Here is a 27,939-nt window from a genome sequence, read left to right as displayed (position 1 = left end):
GGCCACGGAACGTGCTGGAGCTTCTTGGAGTCCCAGATGAGTCCCTGGGACTAGCCTTCTCTGAACACACCCTGTAGCCCAGTAAGAGAGAGCCAGGCCGACTCGATCACCTTTCATGCGCACTGTTACAGCTTCCGATCACATGACCTAAAAGCCCAATGTGAAGGGTATTTTGCTTCAAGTCCGGTCTGCTTGTCAAGGGAGACCCAAAAGGGGTAAAGATCCCAGTCCTAGTGGGAGAGCTCCGTGCAATCCAATCCCCATTTACCACCGCAAGTAGTAACCGTGGGTAGCGCCCCGATTTTCCCGCGAGCCATTTGGGGCAAGTTCCTCAAAGAATAAGATCCATCGCTCTGGCTTAATGTGGGGCTGCCGGGGTAGCTGGATAGTCTTTCTGCTGGGGAGGAGGAGGAGGAGGGGATGGGAGGCGGCTTTGGGAAGGAGGAGCTCTCAGGGGGGCGCAGCCTGGCAGGGGGTGGCCCAGGGGGAGTGTGAGCCCGGAGGCGGAGTTTGGGAGCCTGGGAGGGGTCTCGGGCAGGAGAGGGGGTCATTGTGTGGTGGGGGAGGGGATCAGGGAGCAAAGGCGGGAGGAGTCCTAAGTGATGACACAGGGTGTGATGAGAAGAAAGTGTTAAATCAGCCCAGAGGCTTCAGCTGCAGGACAGAGTCTCGGTTTTGGGACTAGGAGGACCCCCCTTCCCCACCCCGCCTCCGCAGTAATCCGGAAGCAGGATGTCTTTCAGGTGAGGCCGCAAGGAGGAAGTCTTTTAGCTAAGGACATTCGGTCTTCCGTGCATCTGAGATCCTGAGAGCTGGGAGCCCCCGCCCTCCCTTGAAGCTGAGATCACTCCCCTGCGTCAGAGATCCCTCTTCCTTCCCCAGGTGCTGAGATCATCCTCCCTTGCCTGCAGCTGAGCTCTCTCTGCCTTCTGGAAGCCCGCTCTGTGCTCGCAGGTCCCCAGGTAGGTCCGAGCCTGAGACTCATCTCCCCTCCCCCGCCTTGATCCTTGTAAAGGCAGAGTCAGGAGATGGAGAGGAAGGAGAAGGGAATGAGGGGTAGGAAGACTGGGAAGGAGGTTGGGGCCGTTTATATCTCCCCATTATGTGCCACCTTATTCAGCTTATACACTTTCTCTCATTTGATCCAGTTGCCACAATTGTCAGGGTTGTTAACGGTGACAACCTGGATAAGGCAGCACAAGATACAGCCAAGCACGTTTGCTGTCGCTGTTTGTATCCATTTCAAAGGCAATGGGCACCATGAGTGGGGGAGGGGGGCCCATCTGTTGCATAGATGTCATAGCTATATTGTCAAGAATAGGATAGGATTTGATTTTAAGTTTTTGAGGCAATATTCACTAATGATATTGGCTTGGGGTTTATTTTCTGTGTTTTGACTTTTGTCTCCTTCGTGAATGGATACTGGTAGGATACTTTCTTTGTTCTTCATTTAATATTTTATATTTTCCCCAACGGCATGTAAAAATATTTTAAACTTTAATTATTTCAGAATGCGTGTTCCAAATTCTCTCCCTCCCTCCCTTTCACCCTCATTAAGAAGGCAAGCAACTTGATATAGGGTAAGAATCTTCAGTCATGCAAAACATTTCCATGTTAGTCATGATGTGGTAGAAAACAGAAAAAAGAAAGTAAACAAAAGTGCCCTTCAGTAGGCATCCAGACTCCATCAGTTCTCAGAAGATAACATTTTTTCACAATAATTCTTTCAGAATTTTTTTGGATCGCTTTATTGCTGAAAATAGCTAAGGATTCACAGTTGATCATCATACAATATTGCTGCTCCTGTGTACGGTGTTCTCTTGGTTCTGTTCGTCTCACTTTGCATCCGTTCATAAAAATCTTCCCAGGTTTTTCTGAGAGCATCCTGCCCATCATTTCGCATAGCACAATAATATTCCATCACAAACATATACAGCAGCTTCTTGTGCAGAGACAGAGTGTGTGGGACCCTGGAAGAAAAGAGATAAGGGCAAGAGAGAGAGGACTAGCAAAATGGAGACAAGACAAATCAATCTGATCAAGCCTCATTCTTTAATGGGTGCACAGTACAGATATATATAGCACTAGGGAAAGGAGGCAGGGCTTGCAAACACTGTACAGGGTGGGGGTCCTAAGCAAGCGGCTGGTATCCCGCCCAAGGATGAGCTGTCAGGTGTCTCGTATCATAGGGGAAGCTCTAAGGATGTGATTAGGGATGCCTAGATACTCTCCGCTCTTATTCAAAGTTAGGCAGTGCTTGGTCTCTAGGATGTGATTAGAAGATTCCTATTTAAGGTTAGGAATGTGTCTTTATGTGGCTGTAGATTAGTGCTGGCTATTCCCACATTAAGGGACTGATTCTGCCTTAAGTGTAAGTTTTTTTTCTCGTCTGGGGAAATAGATTTTAACCTCAGCTTCTATTCTGTTGGATGGAGGGAAGTGTGTGTGTGTGTGTATGGGTCTTTTTCCCGTTTGTTGTACCCTTTTTTTTGAACTTTTTTTTATTGTTAAGGTAGTGAGATCAGACTTGAAATGAAGCTAAAGTATTCAGAACCAAAACTTCACTTGCAGAGAACTTCATGCTGCATATGAAAAATACACACTGTAGAAAAACCTATGAATGTAACCAGTGCGGAAAAGAGTTTTACGAAAAGGCAACTTTAACTCCTCGATGATTGTAGGAAGATCCACACTGGAGAGAAACCTTATCAATGTAACCAGTGTGGAAAGAGTTTGAGAATGTGGGCACCCTTTACTATACATCAGGAGTATCCACACTGGAGAAAAACCTATGAATGTAACCAGTGTGGAAAGACTTTATATAAGCGAAATCTTACTGTACATCAGAGAATACATACTGATGAGTCCTTATGAATGTAACTGGGGTGTGGAAAGGGCTTTTAGAAATAAGGGAGTTCTACTGTACATCAGAGAATCCACACTGGGGAGAAACCTTATGAATGTCCAATGTGGAAAGACTTTAGATATAAGGGAGTTCTACTGAACATCACAGAATCCACACTGGGGAGAAGCTCATGAATGTAACCAATGGAAAAGGGTTTTAGACACCAACACCCTCACTCTCACATCAGAGACCTACAGTGGAGAGAAACTCACAAATGTAACCAGTGTGGAAAGGGCTTACATACAAAAATCTCTCACATACCATCAGAGAATCCACACTGGCAAGAAACCTTATGAGTGTAACCAGTGTGGAAAGGGTTTTAGAGGTAAGACAACTCTTACTGAACATCAGAAAATCCACTCTGGGAAGAAACCTTATGCGTGTAGCCAATGTGGAAAGGGTTTTAGAAAAGGAGATATTCATTGCACATCAAATCCACACTGGAGAGAAACCCATGAATGTAACCAATGGGAAAGGTTTTAGAGATAAAGGAGCTCTTAGTGCATTATTATCAGAGCACCCACACTGTAAGAAACCCCCATGAATGTAACCAGTGTGGAAAGGTTTTCAGAATAAGGGCATCTTAATGTACATCGGGCTGAATCCACACTTCGACGAGAAAACCTTATGAATGTAAACTACCGGAAAGACTTTAGAGATAAGGCAACTCTTACTGTACATCAGAGACTCCACACACTGGAGAGAAGCCTTATGAATGTAAACTACCGTGGAAAGGCTTTTAGACAACAAACAATATCTCACTGTACATCAGCTATTCCACAGTGGAGAGAAACCCATGAATGCAAGCAGTGTGGAAAGGGTTTTGCCATACAAACACCTCTCACTCTTCCATCAGGAGACCTACACTGGAGAGAAACCCATGAATGTAACCAGTGTGGAAGATTTTCAGGTATAAGGAATCATTCACCATACATCAGAGAATGCACTCCGGAGAGAAACCTTACAAATGTAACCAGTGTGGAAGGGGTTTTGTGTGACAAAAGCGCAGAATCCACGTGTACATCAGAGAATGCACTCTGGAGAAACCTTTATAAGTGTAACCAGTGTGAAGGGGTTTACATGTAAAAATTCCTCTCTGGTCCCATTACATCAGAGAATCCACACACTGGCGAGAGACCTTTTATGAGTAAGTGTAATCAGTGTGGAAAGACTTAGAACTAAAGGACATCTTACTAAACATCAAGAATCCACACTGGAAAAGAAAACCTATAAATGTAATTACTAAGGAAAAAAAGTTTCATAAAAACCCTAATTGGTTCTCACCAGATCTGTGAGGAAATGTCACATGTTAGGAATAAGGAGGAAATTGGATTTGGTAGAGATCACTGGGAGAAGATTGGTAGTGAGACTGCTCCTCCATAATTTCAGCCTTTACATTTAACCCAATGGGGAAGATGAGGAAGGGAAAGTAAACGGTGACTAGGGGATGGGGAGACAGCCTGTAGCTATTAGTGATTCTTCTTCCCCTGGTCCTGCTTGAAAGTCAGTACAGTGATTGAAAAGATAAATGGATCAGGACTCATTACAAGGGGTTGAAATTGGGTTCTGAAGCTCTGTGGCCTAGAACTTTTAACTCCACAGGTAGGTCTTCATGCTTTTAGATTAGGTTAGGATCTCTTTCCAACTCTCTAACTGCTTTGAGAGAACCCAAAGTGGGAGATTGGAAGGTGAACCCCACTCACTGCTGCTTCTTTCTGGATCCTCAGCTTGAGATTCAACCTAATAACTCATAGACTCTCTTATTTTTACATTTTTGTTTTTTAGTTATTTTCCTTTTAAAAAATTTTTCAGAACAATAATTTAAATTGATCTATAAATTTTTAATTAATTTTATATTTCATTTGTGGGACATCCAAATAAAATTGAAAAAAGGGGAAAATGGAACCAAAAGGTTTTGAATCATGTTTTCCGGCATATGTTTTGATATAAAAGTTGTAATAAAAAATTTAAAAATATTTTTTAATTGTTTTCCCTTTTTTTTTCATCCTTTTTTTACCATTTCAGGGAATTGCTATCGGGTTTGTATTTTTAAATTTTGGGGATAGTTAAACTTTATAAATTTGTATTCAATTTCAGAAAAGGTAAATTTCCAATTTTCCCTATCCCTTAAATTTGTTTATTTTTTTTCTTTTTAATAGCCAATTAAAATTTTTGTCCAAATTTTTTAATTGTTTCTCCAAGATAGTATTTGTCTATTCGTTTTTTTTCTCTGAAACTGACTCTTCCTTTTTTTTTTAATTTTAAGGGAAATTTCTTATTTTTAAAATTTGACTCTTTTCTTATTTTAAGAGGCTTTTCAGAAAAATTCCTTCAAAATTTTTAGGAGAGTTGCACCCCAGTGGCCACAAGCTTTAATCCTGGGACTTCCTCTTACTTAGATCCAAGTATGAGAAAGAGAGAGACCTGCCCCAGTGGCGACAGGGCTCTTATAATCTCCTTCTCTGCAATTGTCTGATTACTTCGCTCTGTAGGGTGAAAGATGGAGAAGCTTCCAGAGGTATCCCTGATTTTTTTTTTTTTATTGTGCAGTAGGGGCAGCCTGCAATGGACAAAGCAATGATTCCTTTCTTTCTGCACCTTCACCACCTCTTCTATCTCCTTTTTGCTCTGCTCTTTTTGAGACCAAGGGTCACCTTCTCCATCCTCATTATCCTTGACTTCTTCAGGCGTACTCTTCCCATCACGATCCTCTCTGTTTCTAGGTTTTAGGACACCCCCTCTCTCCTATTTCCCTTCTTCCATTCTCACCCTTTTTTCTATCTTTTGGATATTCCTGAGATTGAAACCTCCAACCATAAAGGGGTTCCTTCTTCTATCTTTGATCCCCTTCTTTTGCCTCATTATTACTTTTTTGGGTTTTATCAGCACCATGAATTTAATTTCTAATATTTTTATGATTTTCAAAATCCTTTTTCATGCCCCAATCTCTCTACCCCATTTTATATCTTCAATTTCCCTTATAGATGGCTCAAATTGAATGGCCCAATAGAACCAAACTATTTAAAAGAACTTATTTTTCTATCCCCATATTTCAAAACCCACCCTCACACTTTCCCTATTACTGAAGGGCATCACTATGTTCCCATTTCTTCAGGATCAAAATCAGGAGTTTTAAGTCCTGAAATAAATCAAAGCCATGATTTGGAGTAAAAGCTTTTTAATTGAGATAATAGGTAGAAATCTACCAATCTGGGAGATGTCCACTTATTTCCCAAACAAAGGGACCCAGGAAAAAGTTTTTATCTTTTTGGAGGACAGAGGGAAAGGAGTATGAAATAAAAAAGGTGGTCATGAGACCCCCACTGGCTTTCAACAGTTAAGATAAGGAAGGCCACCTTATTTTAGCTGCTCTACCCTTCATGCCTTTAGATGGTCAGATGATAATGTAAATTCAATTTCATATGTTAAAATGTAAGTAACAATACTCTTGCAAGTACCCTTGAGTTCAATAATTACATAAATGATTTTACTTTTTGTTCTGATTATAAAAAATAACTTGAGAGGGTGCTTAAGCTCTCAATTCAAAACAGTCCATGTCAAATAAGTTGTATATAAAAAGGTGTTTTTATCATAGAACACATAGCACAAACTCATGTTAATTAGCAGTAAACTTAAATAAATTTGATTTTCCAGGGATGTAAAAATGTTCCCATATGTTACATGAGTCTAAGAAAAAGGATTGTACTAAATTCTATTTTCCAAACTGTGATGACCACATATTTTAAAATCAGCCGAGTCAGGAATTCAGGTTAAGGAAAATCCTTGATCCTTATTCTTGGTGGAGGTGAAGGGGAATGGGGATGGGAAGTGAGAGCAGCAACACAAACCCCACCAGCAGCCCTCTGCCCCTCACACTCCACCCACCAAATCGTCTCTACATCATTTCTTATACAACACATCAAAACTTGCACAGAGAGTGGGCAGGGTCATTCTTTCTCAAGCATATAGTAATAGAGTATTGTCCAATTGCTATTTAGCCTCACATACTTGGGACCTCAGTGCATCAACTCGAGCTTCAGCCCATTACACCAAATCACACTGAAGATATATCTGATTTAGTTTCAGTAATTAATAGAATAAGAGCTAAGTCCTACAAATAGCTGTATCAACCACTTAATCATTCTTTTTTAAAAACATTTTCCCCAGTTATATGTAAAAACAACTTTTTTGATTATACATGTACATTCATCTTTTTAATATATTTCCTTATGAATCATGGGAGAAATATCAGAACAAAGAAGAAGGAAAAAATAGTGAACATAGCATGTGTTGATTTACATTCAGTCTCTCCTTTCATTTTCAGAATCTCTAATTTGGTATTTAATTGAGGGTTTTAAATTAGTTTTTTCCCAGCTTTTAATGTTTATTTTATTTTTAAATTGATTTATTTATTCTGGCTATACATATATATTAACTTTCAAACTAAACATTTTTTTATGAATCAGATTGGGAAAGGGAAAAAGAGAAAAAACAGAAAAAGAAGTCCTTTTCGGTCTTATGTTTTATAGACCTACTAGTGGTATTGTTGGATCAAAGGATATGCTCAGTATTACAGCCTTTTGGGCTTTGTTCCAAAGTGCTCTCTAGAATGCTTGGATCAGTTCACAACTCAACCAACAATGCATTAGTGTCCCAGTTTTCCCACATCACCATTTATCATTTTCTTTTTGTCATATTATCCAATCTGATAGGTGTGAGTTGGCACCTCAGGGTTATTTTAAATTGCATTTCCTAATCATCAAGTAAAGTAAAGAATTTTCATATGGTTATAAATAGCTTTAATTTATTTGAAAACTGTTCATATCTTTTGACCATTTATCAATTGAAGAATGACTTACATTCTTAAAAATTTGACTGTTCTCCATATATTTTAGAAATAATGCCTTTATTGGAAACACCGCCTGTCAAAATTATTTTCCAGTTTTTCTGGTTTCCTATAAATCTTGGTTGTGTTTGCTTTCTTTGTGAAAAAAATTAATGTAATATAATCAAAATTATCCATTTTGCATTTCATAATGTTCTCTATTTCATTTGGTCATGAATTCCTCCTTTTTCAAAGATCTGACAGGTAAAGTATTCCTTGCTCTCCAAGTTTTCTTAAAGCATAACCCTTTAAGTTTAAATCATGTGTCCATTTCAACCTTATCTTGGTAGAGAGTGTGAGATATTAATTTATGCCTAGTATCTGTAATACCATTTTCCAATTTTCCCAGTAAATATTTTCAATTAGTGAGTTCTTATTCCAGAAGCTGGAGTCTTTGAGTTTATTAAATATTTACAGGATATATACATGGATAATTTTTCAGCATTGACAATTGCAAAACCTTTTGTTCCAGTTTTCCCCTCCTTCTCCCTATCTCTTTCCCCAGATGGCAGGTAGACCAATCCATGTTAAATATGTTAAAGTATATATTAAATACAATATACGTATACATGTTATTTTGTTGCACAAAAAGAATTGGACTTTGGAATGGTGTACAATTAACTTGTGAAGGAAATCAAAAGTACAGGCAGACAAAAATAGAGGGATTAGGAATTCTCTGTAGTGGTTTATACTCATCTCCCAGAGTTCGTTCACTGGGTAGCTGGTTCAGTTCATTACTGCTCTATTGGAACTGATTTGGTTCATCTTATTGTTGAAGATGGCCACGTCCATCAGAATTGATCATCATATACTATTGTTGTTGAAGTATATAATGGTCTCCCTAGTCCTGCTCATTTCACTCAGCATCAGTTCATGCAGGTCTCTCCAGGCCTTCCTGAAATCCTCCTGCTGGTCATTTCTTACAGGACAATAATATTCCATAACATTCATATGCCACAATTTATTCAGCCCTTCTCCAGTTGATGAGCATCTGTGGTGTTCTTTTTCCAAAACACAGCCAGGTGATAAAAGGGTTCAGATCTTTTATTGTGTACATAAATCCATCAATATAGCCCAGTTAGCTCAGAGGCCTATCTCTCTGCTTGGTTCCAAGAGATCTTGCAGCTTTATCCTTGGCTTCTGCCTCTGCTTTCTTCAGCTTCCAGCCAGCACCAAGTTGGAAGATTCAGTGAATCTCTTTGCCTCGAAGACAGGGCTTGTGAGCTCAGAGTGCTCTGTCTCCGACCCCAGTGGATGTTCCCCAGAAAACTCTCAAGTAAACTCTCAAGTAACTAACCCAAGCTCTAAGAGCTTCCTGTATATATATATGATCTCTCAAAGGTTAACTCCGCCTTCTGGAGAGAGAAGGATTCTGGGTTATCTCCCAGAGTGCTCTCTGGCCCTAAGGGAGATGTGAATTCAGTTATCTCTTTCTAAACCCTGAATTCTCCCAAATGTGTGAACTCCATTGAGTACTTAGATACTTATGAGTTCTCTAAAGGTGTGAACACAAGCATTGTTTTCCATCAGTTGTACTTAGTAACTTGTTTCAAGTTCTGGCCCAAAATATCTCTTAAGATCAAATCAATCATATTGAACCAGGCCAAATTAGATAATTATTGTCTCTATCAACTCCAATGTCTTAACACTTTGTAAAGATTCCAACCTGCATCCACTCAGTTTTCAGTTTCTGGCCACTACAAAAAGGGCTGCCACAAACATGTTGGCACATAGAGGTTCCTTTCCCTTCTTTAAGATCTCTTTGGGATATAAGCCCAGTAGAAACACTGCTGGATCAAAGGATATGCACAGTTTGATAGCTTTTTGAGTATAGTTCCAAATCGCTCTTCAGAATGGCTGGATGCATTCACAATTCCATCAACGAAGTATCAGTGTCCCAGGGGGGAAAATATATTATAAAATGTTTCTTCGTGGTGCCATGGAAATGGCAAGGATGCCCATCAATTGAGAACTGGCTGAAATTAACAAAATTTCTTGTATATTTGAAAGGAATAGCAAGTTTTGAATAATAAATTTGCTGTTTCATATGCAATAATTTTGTATTGTATTATGTTATGGAAATTCTTTTTATTCTATAAATTAAAATGTAATAATGACTTTAAAAATAAAACAGCAACCTCTGAAACTGATAGTAGTTACATTTAACAATTCAGTTTAGGAACAAAAACCCCACAAGCCACCAGGAGAAAGATTTTCAAATATAAAGGAAAGGACTTTGAAATAATGCCAGACTGATGCAAACCTTCTAGAACTGAGGATGGAAAGGAAGTGCTCCACAGAGCATGGGAGCTCAGGATACAGTCAATGTGACCTATCCTGCAGATGGGAGTTTAACAATATGGGACAAAAAGTACATGTTTATTAACGAAGGGAGCCCAAAACATTTGGAAAATGAAAACCACAATGGAAGAGATCATTTATTTCTTAAATACCCCAAACTAAGGAAGTACAAAATTGAAGGTAGACAACAGTAAAAAGTAACAAAAGAAAGACCAGTAAGAGACTTTTTTCTAAAAGTACACAAGGGAAAAGGAGTGAATGAAGAAATCTGGGGAGGTAACAGTGTGGAGGAGGACAAAGGGTATTATGGACAGAATCTTCTGATCTCTTTTTGTGGGATTACATTACAACATGAGAAGATGCATGAAAGGAGGGGGAAGAAAGGACAGGGAGAATGATATGGCATTTGTTTTATTTATCATTTATTTTATCAAGGACTAAAACTTTTCGATTCAATTCTGTTTACATTTATCAAACACCTATTGAGTGCCAGCCACAATGATAAGCACTGAGGATTAAAAAAAATAATTAGGAGGCAAAGACAATTCCTTCAAGTAATGTACAATACATTGTAGGAAATAATATACAAATGTGTACAAAGCAAGCTAAATCCAGAACGGACTTAATTAGGACTTAATTAGACTTAATTAGAAGAGGGAAGGAACAAGAATTAAGAGGGATTAGTGAATACTTGCTGTAGGTTTTAGTTTTCAGTTGGGTCATAAAGGAAAATAATGAGGTTGGCAGTCTAAACTTCAAGGGAAAACTATTACAGGAATAAGGAATAGCCATTGAAAATGCCTGGAACTGAGATAAACCAGGAAGCTACTGCCACTGAATTAAAGGACATGTGTTAGAGAGTAAGCTCTAAGACTAGAAAGGGTGTGGAGAAGCAATTTCTTTTTCTTTTTTCTCCTTTTTGAAAAACCTTTTGTTTCACTTTTTAACTTCATTATTTAAAAAAGTAAATACAAAATAAAAGAAAAGAAATTAGAAAAAGGATTAAAAACAACACATTATCATGTGCCCAGCAGAACATAGGGGAGAATTCAAAACATGTAAAAATAAATTTACATTTGAAGAAAACATAATAATAGAAGTCTTTGTATTCATAACTATCCATGTTTTCTTTGTTTCCTTGTAGGTTTTTCTTGTTCTGTGCTGTGCCCTTTTACTTAATCCTTTTCCCCACTTCCGTCCCCCAAAAATGGATATATTTATGTAAACATACATTTATACACACACATATACAAATACAAATAGATGCAGATACACATACATTAAAAACAATGTTAATATTGCTGACACATAATGTAGATTTCTCTTTTGCATGAATAGTTTTTTATACTTTGACTTTGTCTGAGATCAGTGATTACTACCCCAATTTTTTTTCGTAACAAATTCTATTCCTACTCACTGTTAGTGTGTTTCTGTGTATCCCCTCTGCTATTCTTGGTAACTCTTCTACTTTATTTCCTTCCCTTGCTAAGCCTCCCCCACCATTCCAAGGATCCTTCCCACCTTTTCCCTCCCTTTTTATCCCATTTTCATTAATTTGCACACTTATCTCCAATCTCCTTTCCCACCATCACTCCTGCCTTATTATATTTCTTCTTTATAGATTTTGGAGAGTTTTATTATACCTTTCTTTCTTGTGATATTGGAAGCCACCTACCAGTGGCTGCTGGGGTTCCGATTCAGTCCCAAATGGATCCCTTCTTGTGAGAGGATGATGGTGATACAAGGAGACTGAGCTGCAGTTGCTGTTCTCTTGACCCCTCTGACACAGAGGCCATTGCATTGTCTGACTTCTCTCCTCTTCCCTCTTCCTCCAATTTATTTCCCAGTCCACAAGGAACTCCTGTGTCAGCAAAGGCTGCCTTGCAACTCCCTCAGATGTTATGATCCACAGCTGTGGAGGCTCTCCGAGAGGTGACCTGCCCCTAGCATTTCTTGGTATAGATACATACATATAGATACATACATACCTATCTAGATATGATATACACACACACACAACCACACACACACACTCACCAATACATATACATAGTGTATGTATACATATACATGTAGGATTTCAGAACTACCAGTCCTCCTTTTCTAATTCTTCTTTATTGGTCCTTGCTCTCAAACCTCATTTGTATAGCGTAATTACCATATTTACTATTTCCTAGTCTGATTGATTGCTGGGGCAATTAGGGTTAAGTGACTTGCCCAGGGTCCCACAGGTAGGAAGTGTTAAGTGTCTGAGACCAAATTTGAACTCCAAGTCCTCTTGACTTCAGGGTTGGCACTCTATCCACTGAACCACCTAGCTGCCCCTATTTCCTAGGTTTATTAGTCACATCATACTGAACTCTATCCCAGTCTTTCTTTTGGACTATCCAATTATTCATGACAGTCTCAGACATAAGATTTATATTTCCACATTAAAAAAAATAAAAAAATTTGTTCTTTTGAGGTCCCTTGAAATTAACCTTTGATATTGGCTCTTATGTCTTAAATTTTCTCTAGTTCATCTTTGCAATAAAATCCTGAAAATCTAACAATTCATTTAATGTTCATTTTTTTTCACTCGATATTATACATAATTTTCCTGGATATATTTTTGCCCACAACCCTATAATTCTTTTGATTGTCAGTATATGGTATTTCACAACTTCAGCATATTTGAATTTTTGGTTGATGTTGGTGCTCCTTATGACATTTTCTCTTTGATTGTGGGGTTTCAAAATTTAGCAATGGTGGTCCTGTATGTTTTCCTTGTAGGATCTTACGTGATGATCAGCAGATTTTTTTTTTCTCTTTCAACTTTCCATTCTTGTTCTATACTTAAGACAAATTTTCTTCAATTCTTTCTTGTCATATTATACAAGATTTTATTTTTTTGATCATAGTTTTCAGGTAGTCCATTTATTCTTATGTTTTCTCTTTTTGATCTGTTCTCCATATCTGTTCTTTTTCTTATGAGATGTCTCACATTCTCTTCAATTTTTTTCATTTTTTATATTTAGTTTTTTGTCTTAGTCTCCCATAACTTTACAGGCTTCTTCTTAACCAATTCTAATGTTCAAAGAGTCATATTCTTTCTTAAGACTCTGAATTTCTTTTTCTAGTTGGATAATTTTCTTTTCACTATCTTTTTTTTTTATTATTATTATTGCTTTTCCCTCCCCACTTTTTCAGTTTTTCCTCAACCCGTCTCATTTAATTTACAGTCTATAAATTCATTCTGGGCAGGGAACCAATTTAATGTTACTCTTTGGGGTAGAAAAGATTTTTTTTTAATTACTTCAGCATCCTCTGAAGATGGACCCTAATCTTCTACATTCTTATCCTAAGTTTCTATACTTGGGTTCTTTTTCCTTTGCTTACTAATTTCTTTCAAATAAGCTTATTAGTACATTCAGTTGTAGTTCTGGGGTAGAGGAAAAGAAGTTTATGGCTTTACTTCAGTTCATCCCTCTGGAACTCCCAACCCAGAACTTCATCTCCCTGTAAGTGCCAAGCAACTAGCCTATCCCACTGCTTCTGCACTCACTGGGCATGTCTGGTTCTTTCTTACCCAGGGCCACAACCTCAGCTGGGGTTCCTTATCAGCAGAGGTTCTCTCAATCTTCCTGGACACAAACCCCAATTCCCGGAACTACCTAGGAGGTGAAAGTTCCTGTGATTGGGATTGAGGCCATCTCTGAATCCTGCTAGCCCCAGTGCTTCCCCAGGTGCTGTTCCAGAGGACTTAACCTGGACGTGTTTATATTTCACACTGGCCAAATCTCTATCCTATGGTCTTTCTTCAGGTCTTCTCGGGTTGTCCCAGGAGGACCACTATTCTGCCCAACTCTTACTTGTTTTTCACCAGTCTACATTCATCCTGAGGTACTTTTCTTGTTTTGTGGGTGAGAGGAGGAGGGAGAAATCTGGAGAGCTTGGAATTTTCTGACCTATTACACTATCTTCCCAAATTCTCCCCAGAGAATTTTTATTTGATCTTGTAGGAAATAAATGGGAAGGCACTGGAATTTATTGAGTAGGACAGTGACATGATAAGAACTGCATTGTAGGAAATCACTCTACTAGCTGACTGGATAAGGGTTTGGAGGAAGGAGAGCTTTGAGAGAGGCAGATGTACCAATAGACTATTTTTTTAATAGCATTTTATTTTTCTGAATACATGTAAAGATCATTTTCAACATTTATTTTTGTAAGACTTTGTGTTAATTTTTCTCTCTTCCTCTGTTACCTCCCCTTCCCAAGATAGGAATGATATGATTATATATAGGTTAAATACATGCAATCCCTATTTTTTTATATTTAATATTCTTTTGGGGGCTTTTTCTTATTATAGCCTTTTATTTACAAGATATATGCATGGGTAATTTTTTAGCATTGACAATTGCAAAACCTTTTGTTCCAATTTTTCCCTCCTTCCCCTTACCCCCTCTCCTGGATGGCAGGTTGACCAATACATGTTAAATATCTTAAAATATAATTTAAATACAACATATGTATACATGTCCATACAGTTATTTTGCTGTACAAAAGAATCGGACTCTGAAATAGTGTACAAGTAACCTGTGAAGGAAATCAAAATGCTAGTGGACAAAAATAGAGGGATTAGGAATTCTATGTAGTGTTCATACTCATTTCCCAGACATAAAATCCTTTTAAACATATTTCAATATTTGTCACACTGTGTAAGAAAAATCAGACCAAAAGGGGGAAAAAGAAACAAAAAGTAAAAATATTATGTTTCAATTTACATTCAATGTCCATAGTTCTCTCTTTGGATGCGATTGGTATTTTCCATCACAAGTCTATTGGGATTGCCTTGGATCATTGCATTGTTGAGAAGAGTCAAATCCACAGTTGATCACCACATAATCTTGTTTTTACTGTGTATAATATTCTCCTGGTTCTGTTCATGTCACTTAGCATCAGTTCATTTAAGTTTTCCCAGACTTTTCTGAAATCATCTTCTTCACCATTTCTTATAGATAAAAAATATTCTTTTACTTTCATATAACACAATTTATTTGGCCATTCTCCAAGTGATGGGCATCTTCAATTTCCAATTCCTTACTGTTAGAATCCTTACAAAGTGATAAATCAGTTGCTTAATTTAACATGGTACTTAGCAAATCCTCTGGCTCACTAATGTATTTAAGTACTCATTGGAATTCACACTTTTGGGAGATTCACAAGGCAGTATTCAGTTTGAGATTTACAAGTCAGAAACCCATAATCCCACTCTCCCAGAGCAGGAGTCAACCTTTGGGAGATCATATATAAGAAACTGACAGAGGATCAGTCGGAAGTTCAATTGAAAAGATTGAGAGTGGAGGATCGTCAGTTCAGGAAAAGCCATGAGTGGGAGTTGAGGTAGAGCCAGAAGTCATTTCGGAAGATTGAAAACCACAAGTCTGATTTGAGGCAGAGGCAGAAACCGAGGACAAGCTGCAAGAGCTCTTGGAATCAAGCAGAGAGATAGGCCTCTTAAGAAAGCTCACCAGGCCCAAGGAAAGAGATAAGAAATAAATATGTGGATTTTATCAGCTGGCTGTATTTGAGGTGATTATTACTCTGAACTAAAACGAAGGCTGCCTCCAGAAAACCTCCCCAAGAAACCTGTTCCCAGAGAAAACCATCATATATTATATAAAAGAAGAGAATACCACAACTACAAAATACTACATTTCCCCACAGGTGGATCCTTTACCATTTCCTACTATTTCTTTGGAATCTAGACCCAGTAGTGAGACTGTTGGAACTAAGGGTATGCACAATTTTATAGTCCTTTGGGCACAGTTCCAAATTACTCTTCAGAATGGTTGGATAAATTCACATTTCCACCAACAATGCATTAGTGTCCCAGTTTTCTCACATCCCTTCCAACATTTGTCATTATCTGTTCGTGTCACCTTGTCCAATCTGAGAGGTATGGTACCTCAGAGTTGTCTTAATTTGCTTTTCTCTGATCAATAATGATTTAGAGCATTTTTTGTCATATTAGAAATGGCTTTAATTTCTTTATCTAAAAAGTATCTGTTCATATCCTTGATCATTTATCAACTGAGGAATGACTTGCAGTCTTATAGATTTTACTCACTTCTCTACATATTTTAGAAATGAGGTCTTTATCATAAACACTGGCTGATTTTTTTCCCCCTTCAGCTTTCTGCTTCCCTTCTACTCTTGGCTGCATTGGCTTTGTTTGTGCAAAACATTTTAATTTAATATAATTAAAATGATCTATTTTGCATTTCATAATATTCCTACTTCTTCTTTGGCCATAAATTCCTCCCTTCTTTGCAGATCAGGCAAGTAGAATATCCTTTACTCTCTAATATACTTGTAGTAGACAAAATCTACTTGTCTGATGTCAAAGTTATGAACCCATTTCAACTTTATGTTGGTATAGAGTGTTAGATGTTGGCTAATACCTAGTTTCTGCCACACTGTTTTATTAAATAGTGAGTTTTATTCCAAAAGCTGGAGTTTATCAAACATTAACTTACTATAGTCATTGACTATTGTGGCTTAGTGAACCTAAACTATAGCAGTGATCCACTATATTATTAAATGGTTTTGATGCCTGCCATTTTATAATAGTTTTAGGTACATTTATAGTACATTTCTTTGCATTTTTTCATTAATTCCCTTGACATTTGTGACTTTTCGTTCTTCCAGATGAATTTTGTTAGTATTTTTTCATCTCTATAAAGTAATTTCTTGGCAGTTTGATTGGTATGGCACTGAATAAGTAGATTGATTTTGGATAGAATTATTGTTTTTATTATACATGTAGCTACCCATGAACACTTGACACTCTTCCAATTTCTTATATATAATTATATTTCTGTGAAAAGTATTTTTTAATTGTGTGGATATAATTCCTGGATTTGTCTTGGCAGGGAGACACCCAAATATTTTATATTGTCTCCAGGAATTTTGAATGGATTTCTCTTTCTAGTTCTTTCTGCTGATGATTTATATCGGTTTATTTTATGTCCTTCCATTTTGCTAAAGTTGTTAAGTGTTTCTTGTAGTTTTCAGTTGATTCTCTAGAATTCTGTAGGTCAGCATATCATCTTCAAAGCATGGTAGTTTTGTTTCCTAGTTGTTTACTCTAATTACTTCAATTTCTTTTCTTTTTACTAAAGCTAACATTTCTAGTACAATGTTGCATTATAGTGATGAAAATGGCACCATTGTTTCACCCTGATCTTACTGGGAATTAGGCTCTCTTAATAACCAGGCAGAGGTGATCTAGACAGGGACATGAACGGAGGTAGAATGGGGCAGTGTCTACAGAGGCTGCAACAGGTGAAACTGATGGACATTTGCATCATATTGGATAGATAGATAGATATTAAGAAATATGAATATTATGGAATAATATTGTTCAGGTAAGAAATGGCCAACAGGATGATTTCAGGAAGACCTGGAGAGACTTAATGAACTGATGCTGACTGAAATGAGCAGGGCCAGGAGATCATTTTATACTTCAACAACAATACTATAGGATGATCAATTCTGACGGACCTGGCCCTCTTCAGCAATGAGATGAAGCAAATCAGTTCTAATGGAGCAGTAATGAACTGAACCAACTACACCCAGCAAAAGAACTCTGGGAGATCACTAAGAACCATTACATTGACTTCCCAATCCCTATATTTTCCCCGCCTCCATTTTTTATTTCCTTCACAGGCTAATTGTGCAATATTTCCGAGTCCGATTCTTTTTGTACACCAAAATAACGGTTCAGACATGTATACTTATTTTGGATTTAATTTATACTTTAATAAATTTAACATGTATTAGTCATCCTGCCATCTAGGGAGGGAGGGAGAAGGAAGGGAAAAATTGGAACAAAAGGTTGGCAGCTGTCAGTGCTGTAAAATTACCTATGCATATAACTTGCAAATAAAAAGCTATTAAAAATAAAAATAAAAGACAGAAAGAAAGAAAGAAATACTGAGAAGCTCAGGATGACTGACAACTCAAGCCAGATCTCAGCTTCTAGTGTATTTACCCCCTTCCCTTGGCATTCATGGCATGAAGGGTAGGGCAGCAAGAATAAAGTAGCCTTCCTTATCTTGAGTCTTTAGAGCCATTGAGTTTTCATGACCAGGTCTTCCTACTTCATACTGCCTCCTCCCTCTGTTGTCCAAAAAGTAGAGTGTTTAGAGCTTCCGTAGTCATCAAAAACATCATCCACTGCAATCATCCCGACTCCTCACTCTGTCCTGCCGCTGCACTGTGAACATTATGGAGGAGAAAGGGAAGACAATAACTTTGTGCAACTCTTATCTTGCTTAAATCCAATTTGGGCCTGAGTCAAAAGACTATTTTAACCATTCTTCCTATTTCAAAGTCCTGTAGTGACAGGTAAGTGATGAAGCAACAGGAGGGATACACTAGAAGCTATAGTCACAACTTACACACAAGTACCCAAGCTATGCAGCCATCTTCTCACTGGACACAGCAGTGAGATGTAGCAGTTCCCTAGATGTATGAGCTCTTAAAAAAAAATCCCCCTTTATGAGGAAGGGACCAGAAAAGGTACAATAAAATCTGCTTAATCAGCCCTGGCTGTCTACCATGGTTGGTGGACCCCATCCTGTGATAGAAATACAGACACACACACACAAACAGATACATATAAAAACTTGTACAAAGATTTCATTCACCATCAGTCCTTGGAATGTGTCACCATTATGGATAATGCAGCAAACCTGAAAGATGGACAGCTCTAGTGGCCAGAGAATTCAGTAGGTGTCTCATCCAAAAGGCAGCCCTGAGTGAAACAAGGCTGGCAAATAAAGGCCACCTTACTGAAGTCGGAGCTACATACAAGGTTTTCTGCAGGGAGTGCAGTGGAGGGAGCATTGTGAAGTTGGTATAGGTTAGCAATGAACCAGTTCAAATCAGCAACCCTGTATGTCTGCCAAAAAGACTTAATGTCAGGCTTATAACAATGCCCTTGGCACCTGTAGGAAAATGCCATGGTTACATGATCAGTGACTATCTTCCCACCATGAGGAACCTTGATGAGGTCAAAGGAAAATTTTCAGAAGACTAGAGATGCTCATCCTCAATTTGCCAAAAGAGGACAAGCTTATCTAATCCTGGCTAATTTTAAGGTTATACTAGGCTCAGACAAGGGAATGTCTTTGGGTGGAATAGGTTGAAAACAGCAACAGCACTGGTCAGTTATTAGTGAAGATTTGTGCATCTGAAGACCCTATCACCAACACTGTCGCAACAAAATTTCATGCATGCACATTTACAGCAAACATTGTCATTTAGTAGACTGTATAATTGTAAGGGAAGAAACAAGATAGAGAGTGACAAAGGCCATATGTGATGCAGAATGCTGGAATGATCATAGACTGAAGTGTAAAGAGTGATAATATAAGCAAATTAGGAGAGCACAGCATAGTTTGTCTATCAGATTTTTGGAGAAGGAAAAAATGTATGGCCAAAGAGGAGTAGGCAACATTAGAATTAGATAATTTTAATTACATTAAATTAAAAAGGGTTTCCACAAACAAAACCAATATAGCTCAAGATTAGAAAGGAAGCAGAAAGCTTCCAGCCAGTGTTTATGAATAAAGGCCTTGTTTCTAAAATATATAGAGAACTGGGTCAAATTTATAAGAATACAAGTCATTCGTCAGTTGAAAGTACTTCTTACTTTCACAGCTCAGTTTCCCTCCACCTACACCCAAGTAGGTGCCCTTAGGGCATTTACCATCTCCTGACCCTGCTCTCTCAACTTCATCTTCTTGGGAGAGGGAGTAGGAGTGGTAGGGGCATTGACACCATCAGCACCGTCCATACAGCACTTTTGCCCACCCCATGTCACAATTACAATTGAGTACTTGGGCTTTTTAGGCAGAGCTGCTGTTGAAGGCCTGCCTGTGCTCTGACCTGTTCCCATTCAATGTAAAACTAATACAACAGTGTTGGTAGAACAGTGGCCCTTGACTAGTCAAAAATTCAAGAATGATTAGATGTAGTACAGGAACAACTTCAGCAAGGTCGTTTACAACATTCTCTAAGTCTTCGGAATTCTCCTGTATTTGCTATAAAAAAGAAATCTGGAAAATGGAGGATGGTACTGATTTGAGAAAAGCAAATGAACAGATGGAAATAATAGGAACATTTTAGCTAGACTTCCATGCCCTACTCAGTTGCCTAGAGAATGGCCTCTTTGGGTAATACACAATTAAGTATTGTTTCCATTCTATCCCTCTAGTTAAGAAGGATATGAAAAGGTTTGACTTTTTAGTGTCTGGCATTAGTTTAGCTGAGCTTTATAAAAGATATGAATAGGTAGTTTTACCACAGGGAATGAAAAATAGTCCTACTATGTGTCAAATGTTTATGATTGCTGCTATTATTCTAGTAAGAAAAGCATTTCCAAAAGTAATATTATTACATTTCATGGATGATATCTTGAGGTGTGCACCTGAGAAACAAATGTAAGAAGCATGTCTACAAAAGACCATAGAAACACTAAGGAACTACCAATTGTATATAGCCTCCAAAAATTCTGAAGGAAGTATATGTGATTGTTATTTATATACCTTCTTCCAGGACTCATGGAAATTGTTAGGATTCTTACAAAATGATAAGTTGCTTGTCTAATTTAGAATGGTACTTAACAAGTTCTCTAGCTCACTAATGTATTTAGCATCTTTGGAGTTCACACTTTTGGGAGATTCACAAGTTCAGTGGAGGAGATTCATAAGTCAGGAACCCACAATCCCACTCTCTTGGAGGAGGAATCAACCTTTGAGTTCACACCTCTAAAAGAGCATATAAAAGGACAAGCACTAGAGCTCTTGAGGAGATTGAGAAAGCAGGAATCAGAGGAGGAGATAGAAAAAGCAGGAGTCAGTAGATGAGATTGAGAGCCAGAAATCAGTTGGGAGATTCAGAGCCAGGATTCAGAGGAGTTGGAGACTGAAGCTGGCATAGGTAAAGGACTAGCAATAAGAGCTCTCGGAACCTAAGAAAACTTACCAGGCTATTTTAAAGGAGACAATAAAGGACTGAACTTTTAACACCTGCCTGCATTTTGAGGTGATTATTACATGGAACCGAAACTAAGGCTGCCTCCGAAAGTCCCCTCTCCTGCCCCTCCCCGAGAAATGTGCTCCCAGAGAACAGTTGTATTTTAGAAAAGAACACTATAGGAAATCTTTTATATTACTACTTGCTTGTGTAATACCTCCCATGCTATTGGATTTATGTATCCCTGTTTCTTCTTTTTTTTTTTTTTTTTCCAGGCAACAGTTTATTTGGCAATGCATATAGTTGCAAAATAAGTCAAGTTCAAGACTTTTGTTCATGCAAAGACCTAGAAGCTTGGTCTCTCACAGTTAATATATAATTTGGAGGAAGTAAAACATAGAAAACAAGATTATAGAGACTGAGTATCTGGTTTCTCCATGGTGTTGAGGGTTGGGAGACACTGAGGTGAGGAGACGGGGATAGTTCTGTGACATTTGTTAAATCAGGTGACAGTAGATATAATATAAAAACCAGTATGTATACCTGTTTCAACTAAAACAAAAGAAAGGGGGAGATGTAGAGGGCCACAGATAGTGGGGGAACTCTGGGTAAGGTATAAGATCCTTTAGCACAGAGGGAACCCGCTGACAGTGTCTGGTTTGGTTCCCCACCTTTCTTTGCTGTTCTCACCCTTCCTGAGAAGTGAAGGAGGGCTTGACCACCTGTGTTCTACCTGAAATAAGGGATATTTACAGTGAGAGGCATATATATTACATATATTGTATTTAACATATACTTTAACATATTTAACTTGTATGGGACTGCCTGCCATCCAGGGGAGGAGGTGGAGGGAAGGAGGAGAAAAGTTGAAACAGAGATTTTTGCTAGGGTCAACGTTGAAAAATTACCAAAGCATATGTTTTGTATATAAAAAGGTATAATTTTTAAAAAAGAGACATTTTCATACCAAAAGCAGGGTGCTTATAGTTAGCACTTGCACCATGTGCTGTGGTGATATAATGGTTCTCTAGTTGTTACATGCTCCGTGTACTGTAATGATGTAATCATACTTAGGTATTTAAGGGCTGCAAGGAGGTGAAATAAGAGAACTCCATGTTTGATCATCCTGGTGGATCTCCTGCCTACACTCCTCCACTAAACCCAAAGACTTGAGCTGGTCCTGAGATCCTCCAGAGAGATAGTCTGGATGGTGTATTTTGTCACCCCACTGTGGGGGCTCTAGAATGCATAGTTTATTGTGATACCACAATTTGGGGGCTCTAGAAAGCACAGCAGAGGCTCTGACCTACATTATTCAGACCTTTGGTAGCTGGTCCCTATTTGGGACCATAAAGGCTGGAGGCAGCAGGACTCTGGGGTAGATAGAGACTAGGGCCCAGTCAGAGGAACTTTACAACATGGAGTCACCTCGATTAATTTTCTGTGTACACAGAGAACCTGGAGCCAGAGGCAATGAGCCCTGTGAGCTTGAGACCTGGTCAGGTGAGTGCCCTCCATCCAGACCTGACCCACATCAGCAATCACAATCACCATCCCTGAAGTCAGGAGGACCTGAGTTCAAATCTGACCTCAGACACTTAATACTTCTTATGTGTGTAATCATAGGCAAGTCACTTAACTCCAATTGCCTCAGCAAAAGAGAATAAAAAATGTATGGAAGGACTTTATTTTTTTTTTCTTTTTTGAAGCTTTTTATTTTGAAAACATTGAAAGATAAATTTTCACACTAACCAATAGAAAACTTTTCCAGTTTCCACCCTTTTCCCCTTACCCCCTCCCCTAGATAGCAAGTAATCAATATATGTTAAATCTAATATAACCATACATATTTATACCATTATCATTCTGCACAAGAAAAGTCAGATCATAAAGGGAAAAAAAAGAGAAAAGAAAATGAAATTCAAGGCAACACCAACAAAAAGAGTGAAAATGCTATGTCATAATGCGCACTCAGTCCCCATGCTCCTCTCTCTGGGTGTAGACTTCGCTTTCTTAGGGCAGGAGGGAGAAGTACCAGGCAAGCATTTGGGAGCTCACAGGGAGGTATCAAAGAGGAGCCCGATGGGATCCACCTGGCAGACTGGTTCACATACCCAAAACATGGTAATCAGAATTTCAGATGTTGTTTACAGATGCCCAGAAGTTTGAGGGATAGATTTCCATTCTCCCAGTCACTCTATGAAGACAGGCTAGTTGGGACTTCTTATGCCTGATAATGGCAGGTTGGGTTCTTGCTGACAAAGGGAGTGAATAAGCTCAAAGTTCACATCAGAACAAAAAACAGATGTTTCAAAGAAGACATCTAAAATGTTGTACTTATAGCAGGTGGGAAATAGAGATGGCCCTTCCCAAGTATAGGGTATTCCCACTCCTGGCCACTTTCTTCTATATAGGATCCATCTGTTGGCTCCTTAACTTATTTTTATGATTCCTGTTCTCCCCAGCTTATACATTGCTAGGCATATTTGTAAAACATTTATTTCTCATAAAAAAAGACAATATTTTCTCTCTTAATTTTTTTTTAAATTAAGGAAGCCTCTTTTCCAGTTCTTGTTTCCCTGTAATGAAAAATTAAAACTGAGGAATATTTGCCTTAAACAAAGGAAAGCAATGGCTTTCGGTGCGACACAAGGTCCCCATCAAGTTCCAACCCAAATAAAGGCATTAGTTTTTTTGTCCATATCAACATCATCCCCAGGGGGACCTCACAGAAGAAATAAAACTTTTTTCCCAGAGCGTGCTGTACTTGCTAACTTCTCAGACTCTTTGCAGAATTGTCTTTAAATACATTACTGAAATCACTTCTTCTGAGGAAGAAATTTCCCATCACCCTCTTGCTCTCCACAGATCCATCTATCTCACAAATAAAACACAAACTCTTTCTGATTCCACAAGGAAATGCATTCAATGATAAGACTTTTCTCAGCTTTACCAGTTGATTGTCTAAAATGCTTTTCTCAAAATTTAGTAAGACTCTTAATGACCGTGCTTGCAGGAGCTGACTGCCACACAGAAATGGCATGAACTTTGAGCCAATTAGTTCACTGCTTGAGTTTCCTCTTGTAAATTGGGGAGGATTGGTTGTATTCTTGAATTCTGAAGTGACTTTCAGCTCTATGTCTCATGCCTTTGGTGCTTTAGGACTTGGTGACATTCAGGGATGTGACTGTGAACTTCACCCAGGAGGAGTGGGGCCTCTTGGACCCTCCTCAGAGGGAGTTGTACAAGGAGGTCATGCTGGAGAATGCCCAGAACCTGCTGTCCCTAGGTAAGGACATTTCCTGGTTAACTCTGAATCTGCAATCTAGGGATGTATCATCATTTCCTCAAATACAAGGTTGGGGGGGGGGGTATACCAGTGGGAAAGCAGAAAGTTCTTGTCTGCTGTGTCTAAGCACCAGAGTCCTCCTGTATAAATTTGGCTGGTATCATAGAAAACTGAGGGTGTCCTTTGTTGTTCCTGAAACTGTCACTTAATAGTTCTAGGTAGCTTCAAGTTAGAGATCAAACCAGTGTGGAAGCATCTCACACAAGAATCTAATAAGCTGATTTTGGTTGACCTCTACCTGGACACAGACTGGTCTACCAAAGTTCTGAAAATTGCTCCGAAAGATCTGTTGCTGACAACCTGTTTCTCTTTGGCACAGGGCTAGGATTGGGAATACTCTTCTTTTTAGCAAGCATCACTCTGTAGCCCAAAGCCCGTGGTTGTTTCTAGTATAGGAAACTTGTCCTGAAGCTTCTTTCCTCTTTCCTTCAAATTTCAGCACCAGTGGTGGGAAAGGAAGGTAAGGGAATCAGCATTCATTTTCATCTACTGTTTCCCATGGGCTGTGCCTTATGCCTTCTTTAAATACATTAGCAACAATATGTTGAGGAAAAACTTCTGGCAATTAAGTTACTTTGATTATTCTAAATAACCAAATTAAGAAAAAGCTGAAGTGAACAAAGATGTGATTTGCATCCAGATAAAGAACTAATAGAAATATGTACAGAATAATTTTACAATTACCCTTTTTATCCAGGAATGGGGTTCTAAGTTTCTTCCATAAATTAACCTAATAGAATAACAAGTGGGGAAGGGGGAGAAGCTATTTGACTCTTATCACCAAATAAAAGTTGTACAACAGGATGATGTGACTAATTTTCAAGCTTCTTTCCTTGATATCTACCTTATTTCCATGCACAGGGGTTTCAGTTCCCAGAGAAGATATGATCTCTTACTTTAAGCAAAAGCAAGCACCCTGGGTGCTGGACCAAGAATGGCTGGGTAGCTGCTCTCCAGGTGAGTGAGGTGAAAGGAGGGGTGTAAGAGTTGTGGTTTAAGGGGCTCCTGGAAGCTACCATGAAGTAAATGCTCGGTTTTGGGGAAAGACCAGCCTTGGAATTCTTTCTCAGATACTTTTTAGGCAGATCTCTTTTTCTGTTATTCTTGGTCCAGTCACTGAAACTGGAGTTCACAGCTGAGCCTAGAGTTTCTAATCTGTGAAGGTTCCCTTGGTCTTCCCAGTCTTCTGTTCCTATTTCACTTTCCCCAGTAGGCAAAACTCTGGTTCCCGCTGAGGCTGCAACCATACCCAGCTTTCCCAAGGGATTCCCCACAGGATGTTTCCACAGAGGTAGCCACAAGTTAATCCTCTGTCTCGGCTCTTTCTTCAGATCCTCCCAGATTGGATCAGGAGAACCCCTTTTCTGCTCCATATCTTGATTTTTCACTATCTCTTTGCCCTCAGACAGAAATTGGTTCTATTTGTGGGGAAAATAAGGAGAGCTTAAAATTTTGCAACATATTTCACCATCTTCTCAGAATCCTCTCCCAAGATAATATCTTGATCTGGAGATTACAGGTTTAATGAGATGTGATCATCTTATTCGGTAATTCAGAAAGGGGAGAACTGTTCTGGGGCAGCAAAAGAGCCACTAAGCATCTTTGCAGGCTTGTGGCCCTTTATGCATGAACGTCCAACCTTCCTGGAATTTTGGAAATGATTTTTTTGTCAAGCTGAGAATCTGAAAGAATCTGTTGCACTTAGGATGCATCAGAGTTTGAGGGAAGGACCCCATGAACCCCAAAAGCTGTACATTCCCAATCATGATCATTTTAAGTTACTGAGAAAGATATTTGTTAAGGTAGACATGTACATGTACACTTACTTTTTATCCCAGGAGACAATTTGCAACTTCATACAGTCTCTGTATTAACAAATTTTGGGTCAAATCCTTGGATTATTGTCTCCTTCCTTCAAGGAGCTTGTGAACTTCAAAAGGAAGAAGAGGTGCAATAACAAGCATCACCCTTCCATGCCACAGGATGATTAACTCAGTTTCCTACATGACACATATTTTCAGATGTGGGTGATTTCCAGCATTTTTAAAACATTATGTTTGTTAAAAAAGGATATGCAGGGGGATATGATTATGAGCTGTTGCTATCAATAAAAAAAAAATATTGCATCAGAACAAAATCTCGTCTCAGGTTAAAAAAAAAAAAAAACATATTCTGAATGTGACTTCAGATAATGTAACAGACAAAAAATAAAATTGAGAGTGATCACCAAATGTACTGTGAAAGGAAAAGGGGAAAAAATGAGAGTTGAACTAATTTGTCAAATACTGAAGGCAGAGCCTGCCCATTCACTGGGTGTGAATTCCTGTCTCAGCTACAGGGCTTTGGCTCAAGTCTCTCTATCCTCTGAAGTGGTGGCCTGAATTGTGAAAGTAGTGACAATGGAAGTATTCTGTGTTGTCACAAGTTTATTATGAGGATTCAATTTATTTGTGCTTGAAGTCCATTAAAAATTATGTCATGTTTGGAATGTCAACTAATGGGATCATTAAGGGACTGATGCTGCCCTCATAAGAGTTTTTTCTTTGCCTGGGGAAATAGATTTTAATTGAGCTTCTATTCTGTTGATGGAGGGAAGTGTGTGTGTATGTATGTATGTGGGAGGGGTCTCTTTTCCTGTTTGTTGTTGCCCTTTTTTTTTATTGTTACAGGATGTGAGGTCAGACTTGAAATGAAGAAAAGTATTCAGAACCAAAACTTCCTTTGGAGAGAAATCCGTGCTGCACATGAGAAAATACACACGGTAGAAAAACCTTATGAATGTAACCAGTGTGGAAAGAGTTTTACATGTAAACAATCTCTTATTCCACATCAGAGAATCCATACTGGTGAGAAACCTTATGAATGTAACCAGTGTGGAAAGAGTTTTAAGAAAAGGCAATCTCTTACTGTACATCAGAGTATCCACGCTGGAGAAAAACCTTATGAATGCAAGCAGTGTGGAAAGAGTTTTAGATATAAGGGATCTCTTACTGGACATCAGAGAATTCACACTGGGGAGAAACCTTATAAGTGTAGCCAGTGTGGAAAGGCTCTTACATCCAAAAAATCTGTCAAATACCATCAGATTATCCACACTGGTAAGAAACCTTATGAATGTAACCAGTGTGGAAAGGGTTTTAGAAGTAAGGCCGCTCTTACTCAACATCAGAAAATCCACACTGCGAAGAAACCTTATGAGTGTAGCCAGTGTGGAAAGGGTTTTATATATAAGAAATATTTTACTGTACATCAGAGAACCCACACTGGAGAGAAACCTTATGTATGTAACCAGTGTGGAAAGGCTTTCAGAGACAAGGGATATCTTACTGTACATCAGAGAATCCACACTGGTAAGAAACCTCATATATGTAACCAGTGTGGAAAGGGTTTTAGAATTAAAGGAGATCTTATTAAACATCAAAGAATCCACACTGGAGAGAAACCTTATGAATGTAACCAGTGTGGAAAGGC

At 38.6% G+C, this 27,939-nt stretch overlaps 1 protein-coding gene across 1 annotated transcript; it reads left to right on the top strand.

The window, feature by feature from the left end:
- Positions 1–165: 165 nt before the first annotated feature.
- LOC111718922 (zinc finger protein 180-like) lies at positions 166–27,694 on the top strand (the record flags this gene model as incomplete). The annotated part of the gene is made up of 5 exons (XM_031957086.1): positions 166–215; positions 883–962; positions 24,282–24,408; positions 25,330–25,425; positions 27,138–27,694. Coding segments are annotated over exons 3-5 (687 nt in total), but the record flags the coding sequence as incomplete, so codon positions are not given.
- Between the last annotated feature and the right edge of the window lie 245 nt (positions 27,695–27,939).

This window comes from Sarcophilus harrisii, chromosome 2 (genome assembly GCF_902635505.1).
Source record: "Sarcophilus harrisii chromosome 2, mSarHar1.11, whole genome shotgun sequence".
NCBI lineage: Eukaryota > Metazoa > Chordata > Mammalia > Dasyuromorphia > Dasyuridae > Sarcophilus > Sarcophilus harrisii.
This window is presented reverse-complemented; position numbering and strand designations above follow the sequence as displayed.